The following is a 21,767-nucleotide window of genomic DNA, read 5'->3' on the forward strand; positions in this document are numbered from 1 at the left end:
GTCCTTTCGAGCTGAGGATATTCTATAATTTTATGAAGCCTCTGAAGGCTCTCTGTGTGGGCAGCACAGCCCAGCTCTTGCAGAGAGCTGGGCATTTCAAAAGCACTCACTCAGTGTTCATTTTACAATAGCAGCCTCAAGGCCATGGGACTGGTGTTGGTGGTACTGCCTGCAGGGGGAAACTGAGTCAAAAAGCTGAGCTCATTTCCTGGGATGAAGAGCAGTCCAAGCAATCTGATGAGCAGTGAGGATTTTCCCTGTTCCTGCATTCGGGTGTTGCTGAAGCTGCTGGGCTCCTGGCAGGTGCTGTGCAGATGCTGTTCAGTTTGCAAAGAAGGCCTTTCCCTTTCCCTCCACATTTGTGTTTCTGTGAGCGTATGAGAGGTGATGTGAAATGCTGGCTGTCCAGTACAGCTTGAGTTCTCTCTCACTTAGGCCTTAAATAAAGAGGTCCATGCAGGGGACCCTCACCCCTGAGCCCACACCAGCACATGGGTTTCATCTGCTGTCCTTGGTCTTGGGTCTCCTGCTGAAGTGACACCAACGTGTGTCCCTGTTCTCCCGAATGACTCCTGAGCTCGCTGCTTTGCCTTAACCCTAGCTGACAGCAGGCTTCAGCTCTCCAGAATTTGTTTCGTGAAAACATGTGACTGATTAGATGAGACAAATTCTTCTGCTTAGGAAAAGGCTTGTCTGTTTGCTCTGGAGCACTGGAGAGCACACAGGGGAGAGCCCTGGTCAGAGTTCACCCTGTAAAGCCACCAGGAAAACAGCCCGGGAGACATGATCCCATGGAACAGCTCATTTCCTAGCTCTCAAAACGGTAGCCCTCTTTCCCCTTTTCTGTCTCTTCTTCTCTTGTGCTCACGGTGTTGGCTGTTGCATTTCGGGATGCTGGGATGTGGACACAAGAAACTGCTGTCAACATTGGCCTGGCATCAAAACATGAAGTGTGAGCCTCTCCACTGCTGGGAAGTGCTGCTTTTCAGCAGGACCCATGGCATTGTTCAGGTGGTGGAGGCTCCTGGAACTGGACAGGTGTCTTCTGTACAGATGACACCCTGTTGTTAAGGAAGAGCATTACTGTGCAACACATGATCAGTGACACACCGAGGAATGCCAGTCGTTAAGGAATGGGGATGAGCTCAGGTTAATCAGTAATTATTACCTATAAAAATGCTGTGAATTCTTGAATGTGCTTCATGGAGCTTTGATGATTTGTCCTCATGGGTTGGGGTGGAGCAATGCTGGGAAGGGAAGGGAAGGGAAGGGAAGGGAAGGGAAGGGAAGGGAAGGGAAGGGAAGGGAAGGGAAGGGAAGGGAAGGGAAGGGAAGGGAAGGAAGGGAAGGGAAGGGAAGGGAAGGGAAGGGAAGGGAAGGGAAGGGAAGGGAAGGGAAGGGAAGGGAAGGGAAGGGAAGGGAAGGGAAGGGAAGGGAAGTGTCTTTACTGCTCTGTTGGGTGCTGTTGGCTTGGGAAATAAACTCAGGCAGACCTGCTAGACAACCCCCATCATATCCACAGGGAGTATCCGCTCTTCTTGTACAGAGCCTGCTTCTCACTGGGGGTACGTTGGAACACGTCAGCAATGGAGAGGAGACAAAGTGGTGTTATGCCTTTGCTACAGTGGATTTCCCTTGCAGGGAGTTTTTATAGCCAGATGAATGCTGAGCTATGTCATCCAGCAGATGGACTTGTGTATTCCCAAAGGAAAACAACCAGACGCAGTTTGTGTGGTCAGTGTGGTGTTTAGCACAGAGCGAAGGATCTGCCATCCTCCCCAGCAGAGCGTGCAGGTGCTGAGCATCCCCGGAAGCCACTGTCATTCCCTCCTGCACTGACTGACAACTTTCACCCAAACCCCGCTGCCTGTTTGCACACCCTGTGTTTCACCTGTGTGCTGAGTTTGGAATCCTTCTCAGGAACAGATAAAGCATGTGGCTTTGGTTGGTTTCAGGGGTTGGGATGTTAGCCTATTTTTTCTTTGGCTCTATTTCTGTTTTCCTAGATTTGATTTTCTTCCCCAGCTAAGAGTGTTTTTCTTGTTGATTTTATTTTCTCATATTTTTTTAAACTTGTCTTCTGGTTGATAATGGAGGTGACGTGGTTTTGATAGAACAGATACTACCTGGGTTAATTTTTCTCCTGAAGCTACTTAAAATGTTACCTCCCTGCAGATGACAACCCAAGGTTGCCAGAAACATTCATGCTATAAAACCAGTTCAATTTACACACCTTTTATTATTGTTGCCTGCATAACAAAAAAATAATTGTTAACTTTATCAGAATATTGAAACTTGAACATCTCTTCACTGCAAACACAGAAGCAATTTCATTTTAAAGTGGCAAAGGGCAGAGTTTCTAATAAAAATGTAATTTGTAGCCTCTGACTGCAAAAGCTTCTAATGTGCTAATTCTCCTTTAAGTCTGTGTAACATGGGTGAGATATCAGCTTAAACAGCTGCATTATCAAAGTCTTTACTTGTCATTATTATTTTTTTTTCCCCACAACAGTTTTGGTAAAATTCAAATACATTTTTAATAATGTTTCCCTTTTATCTCATTATCAAATTAGTTTTTACCCTGCCTCAACTTGAGTTAAATCACTTAACGACCATTTAAAAATCAACCATTAGGTTGGTTAAAATTGTTCCAACAAGATATTCCTGGATGCAGGATAATTGATCTCTTAGGCCATCTTTGCTGTGTTTGGGCAGGAAGGTTTCCTGAGCTGCGAGGGATGGTGGTGGCTGCTGCTCCATCATCCCACATCCCACATCCCTGCCCTGCACTGCGCTGCAGATGCATCATCCCCAGTTCCCAGCTGGCACTGCATGGCTGCAGCCCCTCAGGCGTTAACAGCCGTGGGACAGCAAGTGAGGGCCTTTGTGGGGTGTCTGGGAAGGGTTTTCTCTCACAAAAGAATTGTCCATCCCTGGCACAGCTGCCCAGGGCAGTGGTGCACTCTGCATCCCTGGAGGGATTTAACAGCCACGTGCATGTGATGCTTGGGGACGTGGGGCAGTGGTGGCAGTGCTGGGGAATGGTTGGGCTCGATGGTCTTTGAGGGCTTTTCCAACCTAAACAATTCTATGACTCTGTGATTCTGTCCTTCACCAAGGGAAAATTCTTTCCTTCCAACCTGCCTTGGGACCCCGATGCTTTCCCCAGGGACATGTTTGGTCCTGCCAGATGCCATCATTGTCCCACAGTTAAAAAGCAGCATCAGGAGATAATTCGCAGTCAGAGACCTCCCCCCTGGGGGTGCTGTTGGGGACACCCTGGCTGTTCTCGTGCCCCTCTGAGCATGGTGCCCGTCACCATCTCTGCCACGGAGTGCTGGAGCGTGAGCGTGGCATTACTGCCTGGGGCTTCCTGTGGCAGTGGGATCCTGCTGGGCTGGTAGCACACTGGTCTGGAGTGTCTGGGACTTTGGAAATAGGCTCCTGCTGGTAGAAATGGAGCAGCTCAGTCTGCTCCTGCTGCTGCTGTTCCCAAGGCTACTCCCTGCTCTGCCTCCTGCTACATGTCCCCCACTCCCTGCCCATCCTTGGCCAGCTCTGCCTCAGCATTCCTTTGCTGAACCGGGTACCTCCAGTTCCATCACACTGGTGGGCCTGAATAATCACCCAACAGTGCTACTGGGAGCTCTTCCCAGTTCTTCCCTGACAGTGATAACGCACCCAGATTGCACTGACACTGCTGTGGGGGCACTGCGGGATCCTGCTCCCAGCACGCTGCCTGGATCCCGAGCACACTGCCTGGATCCCAAACACAGCACCTGGATCCCGAGAGCACTGCCTGGATCCCAGGCACATCACCTGTGATCAAACACTGGCTGTGATCCCGTGCCAGCTGCCTCTAGACCCATCTGATCATTTTCAAATGCTTGGTTTGAGTTTTTTTGATGTTTGTTTCTCCTGGGCAACTGGGGCTGCGAAAAAAAATCTGGAGGGACCAAAGTGGAGTGTTCTCATGGGAAGAACCAATAGATGCAAACCACAGAGTGCCATTTGTGCTGGAATTCGGGGGCTGAGGGGGAGGACACCACTGTTCAGTCACTGTAGATGACTTGGTTTTCTTCAGCTGGAGAAATGCTTTGATTCTATATTATTGGTAATTAACCACCCTAAGAAAAAACACAGTAGTAAATTGGGCAGGAGATGCTTCAGAACTGGGCCCTGACTTCTACCAAGGCTGGCAGTCCCCTTCTGCTTTTTATTCCCAGGTGGAAATGCTCAGACCAACCCAAGGGTCAGTCACATCCCCCTGCTACCCAAATCTTTCTCTGTAAAGCCAATACAGGCAGTGGGAAACCTTGCTCCTGTCCGGGCAGGAGTGGTTGCCTGGGGCTTTCTGGCTTTAACTGTGGAAATTCAGCCTCCTGTGCCTATTTCCATGTGGAAGCCCACCAGCAGTCCTGCTGGTGGCAGTACCTGGAGAGCCAAGCTCTGCTGCTTGAGAGGAGCAGCACAGCCTGGAAGGGGTTGATATTTTGGTTACTGATGTCCCGAGGCAGTTCAGCTGGGGGATCCCTTGGACAGTTCACACTCCCAGTTTCCCACACAGGGAGGGCAGCAGCTTCTCCCTGTGAGCAGCTGTAAGTGGCCAAACCTTATTCCAAGGCTGTGCTGTAGTTGGAAAAGTTGACTGTGTCTTCCAGCGGCCCGCTGGAGTTTGAGGTCAGTTATTTTTGCTTCTCTGCACTGTTCTTGTCAGATGTTTCACTCGCTCTCAGAACAATGGCTCCCACCACACTGCAGCCATCGCCCTGTGCCACAGCTGGCCAAACCTTCTCCCATTCAGTGCCAAGGGTCTCATCTCCTCAATACAGACTTTTCAAGCCCTTGTAGAGAGCTTAATCCGTACCTTTACTGAGCTTAGCAAACTGAATCCAGTGGCATAAGCAGCTGACACTGCTTTGTGGGTAAAGGAATCCTCTACATTCTCTTACACTGGCTCTAATCTGCCAGGGTTTGTTTAAATTTTCTACTGATTAATCTAGTATTTTTCTACTAATTTTTCTGGTGTTTTCTACCAATCCAATATTTTTCTCTATATATGTACAGAACTCTGAGGATTGGATTGTTGTGATTATGATTTTTCCTGTCGGCAAACTTCAGTTTTCTGTGCTGGCTTCCCAGGGACACAGTAATTTTGTATTTTTTCAAGTAACTGTTTAATGAAAAAAATCAGCCAAATTTGCAGTTGCTTTGACACAATTCCAAAAGAATGATTTCTATTCCCAGTCTGGGTTCACAGAGATGAGAGTGTCTCTGGCTTTGGTTGCAGAGCCTTTCTCACCCCAGGCTCTTTGTTTTGAAGGGAGCTGGCTCCCACATTGGCAGCTGCAACAGGGGCACCATACCCACCAAGGTTTCTGGCAGGATCTTATTTTGACACAACATTTACAATGGTAATAAAAGAGATGTGTTTCTGTATCTTAGCTAGTTTGGCCTTTCCCAGCATGGTTGCAGCCTTGGTTTTGTTGCTGCTGTTCTCTGACAGCAGGTGTGTCTGTGGTTTGTGATGGTGTCGTGCACCACGGGTGCCTCAGGGTCAGCAGGGGTTTCAAAACCACCTCTGGCAATGGGGGCTCACAGTGCATTTTAACAGCTGCTCCCCTGCCCCAGGTGTGCTGTGTTGGTTCTTGGACACCTGCACACCCTGCCAAGGGCACCCCAGCACCCTGAGCTGCTCAGGGAGCGGGTCCAGGGACTCGTGTGGAAGGGTGGGCACAGGAAGGTGTGTTACCCCTCCCTTATCAGCACCCAGGTCATGGCCTTCCTGCTTCTGGACCAGCACCAGGTGCTGCTGCTGTGTCCACCCTCTATGAATTTCTTCCATTGCTGAACCGACTTTTGGATGTGCTGGTGTTGTCCTGCAGAGCTTGAACAGAGTGAGAATGATTTGAGAGGTTCTATGAAGTACTTGGTAGAACTGGCTCACGCTGCTGTCTGGCCTTTGGGAGTGGAGCAACCATCCTCTGCTCTGCTTCCTCCAGGGCAGAAACAGGAGCTGTAAACTCTGCATTCCTGCACTCACCAGTGCTCAGCACTGCTGGTGGAGTGCCAGGGGGCAGAATGTGGCCTTGTGCATGGAGATGCCATTGCATGACCCCTGCCCATGCCTTTTCCCTGCCAGAAAAGCAGTGTTGGTGTTCTCTGCGAGCTGAGGAGCACTGGGAGGTGCTCTCTGCTCACTCAGAGCACTGGGAGCTGTTCCCTGCTCACTGCAGAGCACTGGGGCAGCATTTCAGGTGGTGAAGCAGAGAAACCCCGGGAGAGCTCTTGGCACGGTGCAATCCGGCCTTGCCTGACTGGTGCTTAAGGTGCCTTTGATGCCTCTCATGGGTGCTCTTGCCTAGCTAAGCTCCCACGGAGCCAAGGCACACGGGATGAATCTACAGCACCCCACTGAACTCTTCTCTGTGTGGTACCTTGCAGCCTGGGCTGCTCCTGACACAGGCAGCAGGAGCAGAGTCCCCTTTGCTCTTCCTCTGTGAGCAGGAGCAGCACCGTGCTGGGCCTGGAGCTTTGGCTGGCTGATTGGCACTTGGACTGTGCAGCAGCTCCTTGTCTTGGGTGCTCCAACACTTTGCTGTGTGTTCGGCTCCTCCCCAGCGCTGTGCTGCCGTGGGATTGTCCGTGGGTGTCCCCAGGGGCTGTGGGTGCTGCTGGTGTGTCCCATCCAAACCCACCTCGGTGGCCTCCCGGCACAGCCCATCCCCTTGGCAGCCGGGAGTGCTGAGCTGGGTGTCTGCTTCACCTCCTCGTCTTCCTACAGTGCAATAGAGGTGGCACCCATGGAAGTTGTGCACGTGGTATCCCCTGCCAAGATCGCTCTGGCGCTTCACAGCTGCCCACACATATTTTGTGAAGATGTGTTTTGTTAATCAGGTTTACGTGGGATGGTGCTGGGAGAACTCTGTGTGAGTGCAAAATGGTCTCCTTGGGAAAAAACCATTCTGTGGGACTCTGCCACATTTTCATGGAGTTCCACAGTGGCCTGCTAGTGGGCTTCTGGCTGGCAGCTTTTGTAGCAACACCTCAGGGATGTAGGCTACATAAACCCAGTCTGTACCAGTGTACAAGGCCCCCAAACCTGGTTTGGACAGAGCTGCTGCTGGTCAGTGCAGCTGCACAGGGCTTTCATCACTCACTGTGTGCTTGGAGATGGTCGGGCTAATGTCAGATTCACCTTCTTGTGTTCCAGCTGTGTTGGTGTGGAAGAAGAAGAGGCACCAGATATTGACATCTATCATTGTCCAAACTGTGAGAAAACCCATGGAAAGTCGACCTGTAAGTACCCATGTGCAGCCAGTTCCCCACACACAGCAGGGGCGGGGCATTTGGACAGCAGGAGCTTTTTATTTTGGTCATTACGAAGGGCACGCCTAGGTACCATGTGCCATAAATACTGGGATTCAAACCAGAGGGTGAAGAAAGATGTTAGTGGGAGGAAGCTGCGGGTTGGATCCTGGAGCTTTGGCTGCAGCCTTAGGCATGTGTGTGAGCTCAGGCAGGGCACTTACCTGGGCAGCTTCAGCCCCTGGCCCCATAAAAGCAGTGTCCTTCCTTGCAGGAATTGTGCTGACACTCAGTAATGTGGGCTAGAAAAACCCTTTGGAGGCAGCTAAGTGCTAATACAGGGAGTTTTGGAACCTAAATGGTGTTTTCTGACTGCAGATGAGACGAGTAAGAAACAGTTTGTTGTGCTCGGCCTGGATATAGGATTGCAGCGATTTCCATGTCAGTCAAAATTGTAGGATACACTGAGGGTGCCAGTTCTTCAGTTCTTTCACAGGAAAAAGGTTCTCCTGAGCAAAAGTGACAGTTGATCTCAGTGGGAGTTTTGTCTGGGAGGGAATCGTGGGATGTGTTTGCTTTGGTCAGATTAATTCACAAATTCTTTCTATTATACAATGGAGAAAAAAAAAAGAAAAGAAACCAATCCTTGTGAAAGATGAAATGCTTTGCTTGAAAACCAGTTATTATAAATAAGCAACAGTGCTAGGGAGGATCCTGCTGCTCTGCAACCTCAGGGCATCCTGCAGAGGAAGAGCACCATGCTCATCTGCAGGAGCTGAAGGAATCCTGATGACCTTTTATGTAGTGTGAAATAAGGGGCAACTGGAAGGTGACCCCTGTTGAGTTAAAATTCAGAATTTTTAACCCAAGCAATTATTTCTGTATTGCCTTCATTGTTAAAGTATAAAAAATTTCCAGTGGGAAAGGGGAGGAGTCTGAAGTGTCTGTTTTGTGGGCAAAAAAGGGAATCATTTTTCCACTATGATTTTTTAAATATCAGATGTGAACTGGAAGCCTGAATGACCTGCAGCTGTTCCTGTCTCCCAGAGGGTCCAACTGAGCAGTTGGCAAAATCCCTGCTGTGGGACTGGTTCTGAAAGACTTAACAAAATCAATATGTCCCCAGAAAATGTTCTGGTTTGAAAGAATCAGCCTTTCTCGTGTTTTGTTGGAAGATTCTTGGTTACACAAATAGCCACAAATTCTATTGAAGTGAATGATTTGGGATTGGGAAGGGGGTGACTGCAGACACTCCCAGACTGCTCCTAACCCAGGAGGCAAGCAGCAGCACAGGATCTCCGGCCTCTGAGGGTCTCAATGTATAACATTGAGATGGGTCTGACACTTTTCGTTTCTTTCATTTCGTTTTGAATTATAAATGATGAAAGGCACCTACTTTTCAGTGCAAGGGGGAAAAAACCCAGACAGAAACAGCAAAAGCCTATAATCAGGAATTGAATATCAATTCTATGAAAACTGGGGTGCGTCATCTTAGAATTCAAGACATGGCAGTTTTGATAAAAAGATTGCAAGTTTAATATACCAGTTGTGATGAGGAGAGTTGAATTGACAACAATATTCTGATGCTTTTAAAAAGGTTTCTGTCTATCCAGTTATTTTTATCCAAATAAAAATCCACTGCTCTGTCCCAGAGCCTGGCTCATGCAGCCCAGCAGAAAGTTAGCTGGAGCACAGTTCCAACAACCTGCCACAGGCAGGGACACCTTCCACTGTCCCAGGCTGCTCCAAGCCCCGTCCAACCTGGCCTGGGACACTTCCACAGCTGCTCTGGGCACCCTGTGCCAGGGCCTCCCCACCCTCCCAGGGAACAATTCCTTCCCCATATCCCATCCAGCCCTGCCCTCTGGCACTGGGAAGCCATTCCCTGGGTCCTGACCCTCCATGCCTTGTCCCCAGTCCCTCTCCAGCTCTCCTGGAGCCCCTTTAGGCCCTGCAAGGGGCTCTGAGCTCTTCCTGGAGCCTTCTCTTCTCCAGGTGAGCACCCCCAGCTCTCCCAGCCTGGCTCCAGAGCAGAGGGGCTCCAGCCCTTGGAGCATCTCCATGGCCTCCTCTGGATCACTCCAGTGCCTCCACATCCTTCTGATGTTGCAGCCCCCAGATCTGGAGGCAGCTCTGCAGGTGGGGCCTCAGAAGGTGTCCCTTGACCCTCTTCCCTCTGGGGATGCAGCATGGTGGGAATACAGACCAACATCCCATTCTGTAGGACAGCAAGGACACTTTGTTTTCTCCCTCTGAATACACCACAGACAGTTTAATGATGTACAAGACCAATCATCAAAGAAGTGGAGTGCAAAAATTTTATTCAAGCATAAATTATTGCTGTCCTTACCTTGCGTTTTGGTGACAAGGTCACAAACTGCACAGTAGTTTTCCCCACTAACGTGTAGAATCACGGATCCCGTGGGAAAAGGAGGCTGTTATGCTGCAGCCCCTCCTTGCAGGGTACAACAGGCCAGGGAAGTTAAAAGATGGATGAAGTGAAGGCGGGAGTGGCTTGGCTCATGAATTCCATCTGCTGGGAATTTGCATGGAGGACGTCCTGCTCAGGGCCTGGGTGCTGCTGGGCTGTCTGCAGGGACATCACTTCCTCTGCTTGTGAGCTGCTCCAGGACCTGTTCAGACCCGTTATCCAGCACTATCAGCTTGGTAATAAAGGAGTAAGAGTTGTTTCAGCGCCAGTAGTTCACTGGTAGGATTTAATTATTGTGAGATTAGCAAAGGGAAACACAGACATCAATTGTCTGTTATGCAACTTGTCTGGATTTAAAAATATACATGTATTTCTGGAGCTCGCCTTCCACCAGATATGTTTTCCAGATGTCAAATTTAAAAATCATTTTCCTCTCCTTACATTTTTCCACATTACCACTGTGGTGAGTAGCTGCTCTCAGAAGATTGCTTCCTGTCACATGCCATTTTAAGCCATTCCTGTTTAATGAAATGTGTAGGGACTCCTCTTTGGCAAAAATCATCCATATTCATCCAACATTTTCTGACATCATTTCAATAAAATGCAAGGGCTTCATTTGGGAAGGCTTGGCTCATTTTCATAACACAATCTGAAATGCTCAGTTTGATTGCTGCCTTGTTTGCAGCAGTGAAAATCAGGAGAAATCCTTTGGAATCAATGGAGTTACAGAGCTGCAAGTGAACCAAAGGCTGTGGCTGGCTTTAAGGAGTTACAGCCTTTAGTGTGGATCAGTAGAGAGCTCACAGGGTGCTTCTGGGTGTCCCTGCTCTGGTAGAAGCACCCTGGTCATGGTTGGAACGAGATGGGCTTTAAAGTCCCTTCCAACTCAGTCCTTTAGGCTGGAAATACTCCAAGCTCACTGAGTCCAGCCTGTGACTGATCACCAGCTCGTCAGGACCAGAGCACTGAGTGCCACATCCAGTTGTTCTGTGAACACTTCCAGGGATGGGGAGTCCACCACTTCCCTGGGCAGCCCCTTCCCATGCTTGACCACCCTTTCATTCTTCCTGAGCATTCAGGTTGATGATCCCTTCTGCACAAATACGTTTGAAATAATATACGTACAATATACCTGTGAACTATTCATTTTGAGATACCGTTTTCATAAAAATACATTTCCTTTTTCCACTGTTGGGCTTCCCAGAGGTTAAATTTGGATCAGAAAGATCTGCAGAAAAAGAAATCCGTGATAAATTACAACAAAGTAGCTTTTCTGGCCAAAGCTGGGATCTGTTGCACATGGGCCTTGAGTCCTCACTGTGGTGTTCGTGGTAAAGATAAAATATAGAAAGCATGGTTAAAAATGGCCAAGGGTCGAGTGTTTGATGTGGTGTAATGGACAACAGCTGCTGTCCAGGAGAGAGCCCCTCCTGGGGAATGCTCTGGCAGCGAGGAATCCAGGCTGCCTCTGCAGGACAGCTGGATTGGGGCTCATGGCAGAGCTGGATGGGGATGTCCACGGCTGAGCTGGATGGCGAGGCTCATGAGAGAGCTAGATGGGGGTCCATGGTGGAGGGGGATTGAGAGGCTCATGGCAGAGGTGCATGGAGAGGTCCATGGCAGAGGTGGACACCTGCCAGCACCTGGTGCTGAGGCAAACAGCTCCCCAGAGGTTTTGGGAGAGTTGCAGTGAATTTGTTAATTCAGCACTGATCTGTCGCCTTTCCTTCCTGACACTCTGTGCTATCTGAAGGGTAATAAAGGAACGTGCTTAGAGGATAAGCTCTTTAATTTTCCTGTGGCAAGTGACACCTCTTTCCCTGGGACTTGCACTCAGAGTGCAAGTGCAATCAGCACACTCGTGGTGTTGATTCAGATGTGCTGAGAGGGGGAGGAGGCGGAGGCTGGAAAGGGAGGGAGAGGAGGAAGGTTTGGCATTCAAGCCAGGCTTGTTTCCTTTGTTACCAGGAGCATTGAATTAATACACTAAGCCTGAGAGTCATTAAGATAAAGAACTAGCAGCTTTAATGAATATCTCCAGCTAGGCTGGAGCCTGCATGGAACTAATAAACCCAACATGCTTTGTGCAAAACCTGGGATGGACTCACTGGGAGACGTCTTTCTTTGAGTTATTCCAGGGTTGTGGTCGGGAAAGCAAAGTTTGCTCTTTCCAAATCTCATGTATTGTAGCTCTGGCCTCCAGATTCCTTTCCTAATGGAAAAGTGCGTGGATCTGTGTGCGTGCAAAGAGTGAGGAGTGGGTGCCATCCGTGAGGAATCTGCTGCCTTCCCTCACTGTTTTGATAAGAGGTCTGGACTTGGGGTGAAATACTGAGTTTCACGATGTAAAACAAGGGTGGAAAATGAAAGTACGATGTGACATATGAAAATTCTATTAACAGAGCCTTTAAAGGATACAAATATGGAAAAACCTGTTTCCTACCAAAGTGAGTTTCTCTGGACATGCTGTGGAAGCAGGAACAGCTGAGGGAGATAGTGCTGACTCAGGGAAAAAGTGGGACCAGTTTTTCTTGCTTTGTGTTATCCAGCTGTCAGAGGCAGGGTAAAACCACACTGAAACCTGACTGACTCACGTGTGCTCATTGCTGCTGGCCCTTTATCCCTGATGGACTGTCCTGTGTGTCCATCCCTCACTGGGAGCACAGTCAAGGGGCCTCAATCTGTCATCAGCTGCAGGTCTGAGCCGCAATAAACTCCCTTCCCTGTGATTCTAGCAACTAACTCCTTTTCCTTTTCCTTTTCCTTTTCCTTTTCCTTTTCCTTTTCCTCTCCCTATCCCTATCCCTATCCCTATCCCTATCCCTATCCCTCTTCCTTTCCTCTTCCCCTCCCCTCCCCTTCCCTTCCCTGTCCATGCTGTGTGCAGGGCACAGCTAAAATCCCATCAAACAATGGTCAAATCTGGCGCTGCTGGACAGAGCTTTAGGCTGAGGCAATTCCTGACAAATGCACTCACACAGATCCATTCTGCAGGCTGTGCCACGGGGCTTCCTGGGAGTTTCCTGCCGAGGATGAGGGTCAGTGTGGCGAGCCCAAGGTGTCCAGAGCCGGTGTTTGTGTGAGGCTGTGCAGCTCAGCAATTACCCAACTGCTGCCCTCGTGTTCCCAAACGTTCACTGCTCACTCTGTAATGCATCTTCAGCTGCACCACAATTGTCTAATGGGGCATTGAGTGCAATATTAAAATCTGCAGGGCACCATTGGGGGGGTTCCCTCCACTCTGCTCATGTGAGAAATTAAGTGAAGATTTGTCCTTCCTGCCAATGTCTCAATAATTGTCTTCAACTTAACATAGCTGTCCAATTCATTCATTTTCAGTGAAAAAGAAAAGAAATTGGCACAAGCATGATACCGGCCAGACAACAGAGGTCAAGCCTGTACAGAACGGGAGCCAGGTGTTTATAAAAGAGCTTCGAAGTCGGACGTTTCCCAGGTGGGTTTTTGGTGTGGACGGGGTGCAGGGTCCTGTGAGGCTGGGGGTGGGCTGTGCTGGAGGCACTGCACAGTACTGATGATTAAATCAGTGCTGTCTGGTTGCAGATGTGCCAGGTTCTCCCCTTTTTTGCATTTGTGCAGCTGTATTCGGATCGCTCAGCTGAGCCCAGTTCCGGTGGATTTCCACAGATGCTAGGATTTGGGAAGGCAAGAATCATGGAATCATTGAATGGCCTGGCTGGGAAGGGACTTTAAGGCCCATCTCATACCACCCCTGCCATGGGCAGGGACACCTTCCACTGTCCCAGGCTGCTCCCAGCCCCAATGTCCAGCCTGGCCTTGGGCACTGCCAGGGATCCAGGGGCAGCCCCAGCTGCTCTGGGCACCCTGTGCCAGGGCCTGCCCACCCTCACAGGGATTCCAAACACTGGATTCCAAACATCCAATCTAAATCTTTCCTAGTTTAAAACTCTTCTCCCTTGTCCTACCACTATCTGCCTCTGTAGAAAGTCACTCTTGCTGTTTTTTATAAGCCCCCTTTAGGCACTGAAAGTGGTTCTAAGATTTCCCCAGAGCCTTCTCTTCTCCAGCCTGATACAGAGTGTGTTTGGCTCCTAGAACGTCCACTTTTACAAGAAACTAACCCACTTACTGCATAGAATTCTCCAGTTCTCAAAATTCTAATGACTTTGCTGAAGTCTGTCCCCATCTTGGACAGAACAACGACATGCTCAGTTGCTGGGTGACAAAGGCTCTCTCACTGGGGTAATGAATGGTGCTAATTGTTAGGTGACATGTCCCACATGTTATTAGGCTGCTCCACAGCCATTTGTGAGAGCGATCATTTTCTTTTGGCTTTTTAATGTAGGCTGTAGCCAAATAAATCCTTAATTATTAATAACTAATTATTTTAGAAGAATCCTTGGGGAGTGGCAAAGTAAACACAGAACTTATTCCTTTTTATGGAGAATTTAATTTCACATTTAATTTAAGATACTAGTCTTAGGCTTAAGGTAAAAACTGACAATAATTCTGGAAGGTGTTTTGCAGCTTTTACAGATGTGTTTTGCTGAGCTCAGAATCCAGCATTTTTACTCACCTGGCTGTTTTTATTGGGGCCTGCAAGGTTTTATATCTTTGCTGGTTATATATATATATTTTTTTTTTTTGTAATTTGTAATTTGACAGGTTGCACAGCTCATTTTAAAAAAGATTTATAGCCCAGGCAGACTGATTTCAGTAACCTCAGGTGGCCTCTGAGACTGCAGTCACACATACAGGATCTCTGAGTCACTCCAAAATTGTTATAAATAATACAGCCCCCTGTTTTTTCTCTTTGTTTCTCATTACTGCGTGCATAAGAAAATCCTGCTGCCAAATGAAATCTCCTGAGACAGAAGGGTTTGTAGCACAAAGATATGCCTGCAAGATCCGGGCCTCGGACACGAAGTCTTGTGGAGAAATTTTGTCCTCCACAGCAAACGAATGAGATGTGCAGATGTGGCAGGCCAGGCCTGGGCACTCGTCACCCAGAGGGTGCTGGGGGGAAAGGGGGCTTGGACCAGGAGCATCATTGCTGGCTCCCAGCACAGGGCAGTGAATGACAACCCCCAGTGAGGGCTTGGGAGGGTCTCAGGTCCAAAGGAACACTAAAGAGAGCAAAGAGGCAAAAAATACAATTTGTGCTGTTCTGCTCTAAAATGTTTAATACCAAAATAGCACCAGAATGGCAAGAGTGGCAGTGATGACAATTAAATTGATTCTTCTTTGTGAGGGTGGGGAGGCCCTGGCACAGGGTGCCCAGAGCAGCTGTGGCTGCCCCTGGATGCCTGGCAGTGCCCAAGGCCAGGCTGGAGCAGCCTGGGAGAGTGGAAGATGTCCCTGCCAACTCAAAATGATCTGCAGAATATTTCCTGAGCACGTTATTCAACTGCTTTAAAATGACTTGCAGAGCATTCCTAGGGCTGTTTATTTGAGATTGGGTAATGTTTTTAATCTTACCTTCTTTAGACTGAAACGTTTAACACTAATTCCTTTAGCATTGATCGCTGGTAGCTCGACTGATCCTACGGCTGAGGAGAACGGTCTTTTACTGTAAGACGTTATTTTAAGACTTCCCAGTAGTTGGAGCATGAGGCTTGAGTGATTGACGTTGCATGATTCTATTGTGCCCTTCATGCTTTGGAATAGATGGGGTTCTGGCTTATGTACCTAATTTGCATACAATTCCTTTTTCATAGTGCCCTCCTTTCGGCAGTGAAGCGCAGAGCATTCCAAACGCAGTGTGGAAGCCCCTCACCATTGAATCTGTGTTTGTTTTTGCAGTGCTGAAGACATAGTGGTGAAAGTGCCAGGCAGCCAGCTGACAGCAGAGTACCTGGAGGAGAAGGGCTTTGCAGAGCCCATCCTGGTGCCCAAGAAGGACGGGCTGGGCCTGGCTGTGCCTGCCCCCACCTTCTACGTCAGCGACGTTGAAAACTACGTTGGTGGGTACTGGCATTGGACTGCTCGGAGCTCAGCTGCTGTTTAGAAATAATCAGTTGTATAGAAAATTGTAAAATATTTTGTAAAATATTGTCTGTGCCGTGAGCTGTGCTGGTTTTGGTGTTTGTTATGTAGTGGGAGCTTGTAGTTAGAAATTAAGTCATTCTTGTTGTGTGTAGCAGGGTGGCAGTGAGGCTGAGCCAGCCTGCACTGCTCTCCACAGCTCTGCACGAGAGGTAACAGCCAAAGTATGCCAAGGAATGGTTTTCCCAGGGAGATGACTGCAAAAGCACCATTTGATGGGTATTTATGTACATACACATCTTTCATGGGTGTATGTCTATGTGGGTACACACACAAGCAACAGGGAGGGTCCAAGGCCTGAAAAGGTCAGAAAATTGGAAGATTGAGGTGTTTCTGGACAGGTCACCTCACCCCCAAGCATAGAAAAAGGGGCAAGGCAGGCTGTCCATCAACCTTTTCTCTTCACTGAATTCATGTGCAGGGCCAGAGCGCAGTGTGGATGTCACTGATGTCACCAAGCAGAAGGATTGCAAGATGAAGCTCAAGGAGTTTGTGGATTACTACTACAGCACAAACAGGAAAAGGGTCTTAAACGTCACAAACCTGGAGTTCTCTGACACCAGGTAAGGGTCCAGCCTGCTGCATAGAAATTACTACAGATTTATTTTGATTTATAATTTGTATTTAATTTATTAATTTATATATAACATTTATCTATGCAATAATATAGCTGTACACTATACTATGGGTTTACTTTTGAATTATATTACTATTACTTACATAGAATTATATACAAATCACAATTTTAAATTACTGAACCCCACATTGTATCTGGGATACATGGCTGGGTTCAGCCTCTGCCTTCCCCAGTGCTTTTCCTCTTTAGGGAACATTGTTTAACCATGGGGTAGCAGCTTCTGGTTGCTCTGACTTTAGGTGTAGGGTAACATGTCACTGGGTGTCCTTTGAGGAGAATAACTTTGGAATTCAGTTGTAACTCTGTAATCCTACAGCATGTGTTGTAGTTCTGGTTTCAGTGCTTTTGCCAGGTAACCTGTGATCTGCCTGGCAGCAGCTCAGGGTCAGGGTGATGCTGACTTCCCAATGGCAGGCTAGGGGTGATGGTGCAAATCAGAGGGATTGGATATTAGGAAGAAATTCCTCTCTGTGAGGGTGCTGAGGCCCTGGCACAGGGTGCCCAGAGCAGCTGTGGCTGCCCCTGGATCCCTGGCAGTGTTCAAGGCCAGGCTGGACATTGGGGCTGGGAGCAGCCTGGGACAGTGGAAGGTGTCCCTGCCCATGGACTAGATGGGAATGAGGTGATCTTTAGGGTCCCTTGCAGCCCAAACCATCCTGTGAGTCCATGATTAGCTGATGTCAGTGCTGAGGGCACTGCCTGGTGCTCTCTGTAGCTGTGCTGCCGTAACTGAGCCGTGCTTTCCTTGCAGCAGTGGGCAGGGGCACGTATGAGATACGGATCATCAAAACTGTTCAGGTCATTTTCACAGGCCCTGTAGTCCTCTGGGGTAGCTGAGGCTTCCAGAAGGGAATCCAGAAGGGATCCTTTTGCATATGAACATGCTACACAGGCAATAATGAATGTCAGCAGAAAAACAAAGAATGGTTGTTTTGGGGAGCATTCTGCTTCAGCACGAAGGCTTAAAAACGAAGGCTGGTGGATAATGACAAGCTCATTTTCCCAGGCATTCCCCTGATCCCTGTAGCTGGGATTTAGTGATGCACACCCACTGCTGCAGAGAGCAGCTCTACCCACTGCAGGTTTGAGACCACCGGGATCCTCGGCAGAGATTTTTTCAGCTTTCTGCCATTATCCCCAAATAATGAGCTGTCTTTTCTCCTGAAGGACTGCTGGAGCTGTCGTTCATACACTGCTAATCTAGACATTAATAGCAAATATTTTATTTCTTAGCATAGACAGTGACAGTTTAATTGAATGCACAGCTCCATCTTCCGTGCCATGGAAATGGAGCTGTTGTCATCAGGGCTTGACACTGAGCACAGATGACATGTGGGAGCATTTAGTATCAGTTTGAAGCGCAGATACTCTTACTGATGTGGTATTTCTGAGTGTCTAGCAGTGAATCTTCACCTCCTGCACTTTCAGCCCAAATTTTGGACTATTTTGGACTAATTTAGCACATTCTGGGATGAAACACTTAATACCTGGTTGTCATGCCACTGCATTGTCTTAGCTGTGACTATAGTATATGTTATATATTTGATAAAAACATAACATATGAATGATATAAATAAATAAATAGGAACATATGTTCAACATGAATGAAGATAACAATTTGTATAAATTTAGATACATATCCAGTAAGAGTATGTTCTTAATGTAAATAAATAGATTCATTCATATGAATTATAGAAATAGATATATCTTGAATTTTAAATATATTCACATTATCAACCCAAATTAGACTTTTTCCTTCTTCTGAGTTTTTAATATAATTTGGTCAATCTAAATAAGATCTCTGATTTTCAGCATCAGATCAAGACTTATTTATCCATAAGCATTAATGTTATTGTTATTTGGTTTATTAATATTAAGCTTAAGTTGCTAATTTTTAAGGTTTATCAGATGGTTTCTGTCAAAGGGCACACATTTCACTTTCTCTTCTGAAGGGGGCTGGAAAGGTGACTGTGGTAACAGGAGTGCTGGTACCTGAGCCTGCGCAGCAAGAGGCAGGGGCTGGAAAACTACAAACAGCAAATATTTGATCATAGATGATACTGCTGAGAGAAGGCAAAGGATTGCTGTTAAGTCATCACACTTAAAAACCCTAAAATCTCTGTCTGTAAACAGTTTTTCCCAATTTTGTGAATGAAGAGCAGTTCCACTGCCACGAGAGAAGCTGCTCCGGTTTGCCAAGCGAGCGTTAGTCACACCCTCCTCTTGCCGTACCGGGGTCCTTGTGCTCCATTTTAAAAGCTGCCTGTGTGTTCTCCATTCTCTCTGTAAGGATGTCCAGCTTTGTAGAGCCTCCTGATATCGTTAAGAAACTGTCCTGGGTGGAAAATTATTGGCCTGATGATGCTCTGCTGGCTAAGCCCAAAGTGACCAAGTACTGCCTGATCTGTGTGAAGGACAGCTACACTGACTTCCACATAGACTCTGGGGGGGCTTCTGCCTGGTACCACGTGCTGAAGGTGAGGGAGTCTGGCTTTTGGGTGTATCTAGTACCAAACTCAGTTTTATACACAAAGACCATCATAAAATTCTTTCCAAAATTCAGCTCTCAGGTTTTTTGGTCATTGTCCTGTTGTATCTGAGCCTTAACTGCTCTTGTGGGTGCACTCCCAGCAGTGCCAGGGTCTCCTGAGTGAGGAAGCACTTGGAGCATGGAAGTCCTCTGTGTATTTTCTCTCTATTAGGATTTTAATATTTGTTTAGTGCCTTCTGCACATACATCACCCCAGGCCTTAAAGACACCACGTCCTGTGTTTGCAGTGTGATGGAGCCTGGCACCATAAAGCTTTTTCACCATCACTCCCACAAATCTGAGCAGATGTGGTCAGCTGTGATTTAATTATTTCAGCCCTTCTGTACAAAGCTGACTAATTAATTTTATTTAAATACTGCCCAAATACACAATGTTACATGTATACTTAGATAAATATTTGTGTGTGTGTGTCTCTATGTGTGTGTGCCAGTGCAGTGTTGTTTGGTTTGTCTGCTCGTTGCTAATTTTATATTTCTAATTCAGGGAGAAAAGATCTTTTATCTCATCAAACCAGCCTCTGCAAATATTTCTCTGTATGAACGCTGGCAGTCAGCAGCAAATCACAGTGAGATGTTTTTTGCAGACCAAGTAGATAAATGCTACAAATGCACCGTTAAACAAGGCCAGACACTCTTCATCCCATCAGGTGAGCAGGCTGGGGCAGGAGGCTTTCCTCATCCTTTAGAGTAGCACATCCAAAATGCCAGAGGGCTGGGATTTGACAACTTTCTGTGACAAAGTATGAAGTCTAATTCTCAGTAGAGGTTTTATTTCATGTGCTTACAAACAAAACAAACCAGAACTTTTACTGCTTTCTATTAGTATTTTAGCAGCCTTTTAAAAGTAAAACAAATAGGTGGAGTGTTCCACTCAGGGTCTAGCTGGGTTGTTGTAACTCATGAGTTCTCTTTCCATATCCACCATGACATTGGTGCTTTCTGACATCTAACAGACAGTTTACATCGAATGAATTTGCATTCTGACCATGGCACCCCCAAATCCTTGTCACAGACAATAATCCCCTGTGACACTCAGGAACTACAGGTGCCTGCACGAGTGTGAACATGCGTTTATTGTTGCACATGGAGCCGAAGACCTTGGTGTCACAGATTTTTACGGGTTAGTTGATAGACTCAGGCTTTCACTGGATATTGGGGATGGTGCATTTTGTTTTTCTTGGTTCCTGGGAGGATCTCCACGAGGACAGGAGGTAATCAGAAAATAGTGGAGGGCTTGAAATGAACACAGTTCTGCTTCAGCCCGTCTCCCTCACCTTCCTCTCACCATAGACAATAATTTCCTCATTTGCATTGCTGTTTCCTGCCCTCCCTGTTACCTGTCGAAACTGGGACAGGGACTTTCTGTCCCTCTGTGTGCATTTAAATGAAGCAGAGCCCTCCTGAGCCTTCATCTGAGTGCAGGCAGTGACAGCAACCAGTGCTCAGGAGCACTGGTAGTGACCCACAGTGTGTGAATAGATTCTTGCACCAAATGTTTACACACTTGAATTTTACCTTGAGTGTAAGAAGTGGAAAGTAGGTGTTTCTTTTATGACCATCTGTGGAGCAGATGGTGGAACAAACACAGAACAATTTATAGAGAGTCACTAACTTGAGTAGATTTTTGTATGAAAATACGTGTTTGGAAAACACCTGATTCTGACAGTGTGATAAAGCACATGTCAGGAGCTGTTACAGGGTTTTGTGGAGACAGGAAAGCAGATGCCATTATGTAGCAAAACAAGGAAGGGACCAGAGGCAGCTTTCTTCAAAGTGTGTGTGGTTCTGGGGCTGGGCTGTGCGGGTACCTAGGGAGTAAGGTGCTCAGTGAAGTACAGACATCATGTTGGGATTAAAATCTGTGGTACTGGCCTTCGAGATTTTGTCTTGAGGAGTCTTCTCTCTCTTTTAGGTTGGATTTATGCAACTCTAACACCAGTAGACTGCCTGGCCTTTGCAGGACATTTTCTACACAGTCTAAGCGTGGAAATGCAGATGAGGTAATCTGCCTTTAAAATCTGAAGTTGTGTAGAGGCTCAGTTTTTAAAAAATCAGTAATAATGAATCATTGACAGTAACTTTGGTGTAGCTCTTGGGCAGTTTTGGATGGTGCACCCACCTTTGTCCCCTCTGGCTGTGTTCCCTTGTGCTAATCCCTCCTGAGCTGTCCTTACACCTGTTGCACAATGCACGGGAGGATACCTGAGGTGCCTGGCTTGATGTGGCCACATCCTGAGGGAAGAACTGTTGCAAACTGCCTGGAGTTTTACCCTGGCACCTGCCATTCATTGCTGGATAATCCCCGACCTGCTCAGCTGGGCTCTCTGCCCAGTGTCAGACAATACAAGCAGTTCTTTACTGACTCTGGGCAAATAATGCAATAAAACCATCATACATCTGTATCTCAGTATGTCACTAGTGCTGGCATGTTTTGCTTTTGGCCTGATGCCAGCCTGTGTGGCAGCAGGACACAGAGGGGACGCACTGCAAAGTGACCCTGGGACTTCTGGGACACACTCGTGCTCTGCAATGCTCAGGTTCCTGTGGCTTTGTCTTGCAGGGCATATGAAGTAGAAAGGCGACTGAAAATTGTCAGCCTGACCCAGTTTCCAAACTTTGAAACGGCGTGTTGGTATATGGGGAAGCATCTACTAGAGAAATTCAAAGGTAAAACTGCATTTCCTTGCCTGCCTTGGTGGCTCAGCTTTGGGGTCTGAGGACGGTTACCCTGAATTTATGCTGATGTCCACATAAAGGGTGAACAGGTGGCCCAAACTGGTCTTGTTAGTGTTTGAAAACTGCTCTGAGCATACCAGC

General features: G+C 47.5%; 1 protein-coding gene across 2 annotated transcripts in view; it reads left to right on the plus strand.

Moving 5' to 3' along the window:
- Positions 1-21,767, plus strand: part of PHF2 (PHD finger protein 2) — a 59,424-nt gene that overhangs the window by 19,359 nt on the left and 18,298 nt on the right. For both annotated transcript variants that reach the window (XM_039558999.1, XM_039559000.1), the window contains exons 2-9: positions 7,214-7,299; positions 13,079-13,193; positions 15,521-15,681; positions 16,185-16,326; positions 18,691-18,877; positions 19,435-19,597; positions 20,863-20,950; positions 21,511-21,617. In XM_039558999.1, coding sequence (XP_039414933.1) covers positions 7,214-7,299; positions 13,079-13,193; positions 15,521-15,681; positions 16,185-16,326; positions 18,691-18,877; positions 19,435-19,597; positions 20,863-20,950; positions 21,511-21,617 — 1,049 coding nt within the window. The remainder of the gene's footprint in view (positions 1-7,213; positions 7,300-13,078; positions 13,194-15,520; positions 15,682-16,184; positions 16,327-18,690; positions 18,878-19,434; positions 19,598-20,862; positions 20,951-21,510; positions 21,618-21,767) is intronic.

Source organism: Corvus cornix, chromosome 12 (genome assembly GCF_000738735.6).
Source record: "Corvus cornix cornix isolate S_Up_H32 chromosome 12, ASM73873v5, whole genome shotgun sequence".
NCBI classification, from domain to species: domain Eukaryota; kingdom Metazoa; phylum Chordata; class Aves; order Passeriformes; family Corvidae; genus Corvus; species Corvus cornix.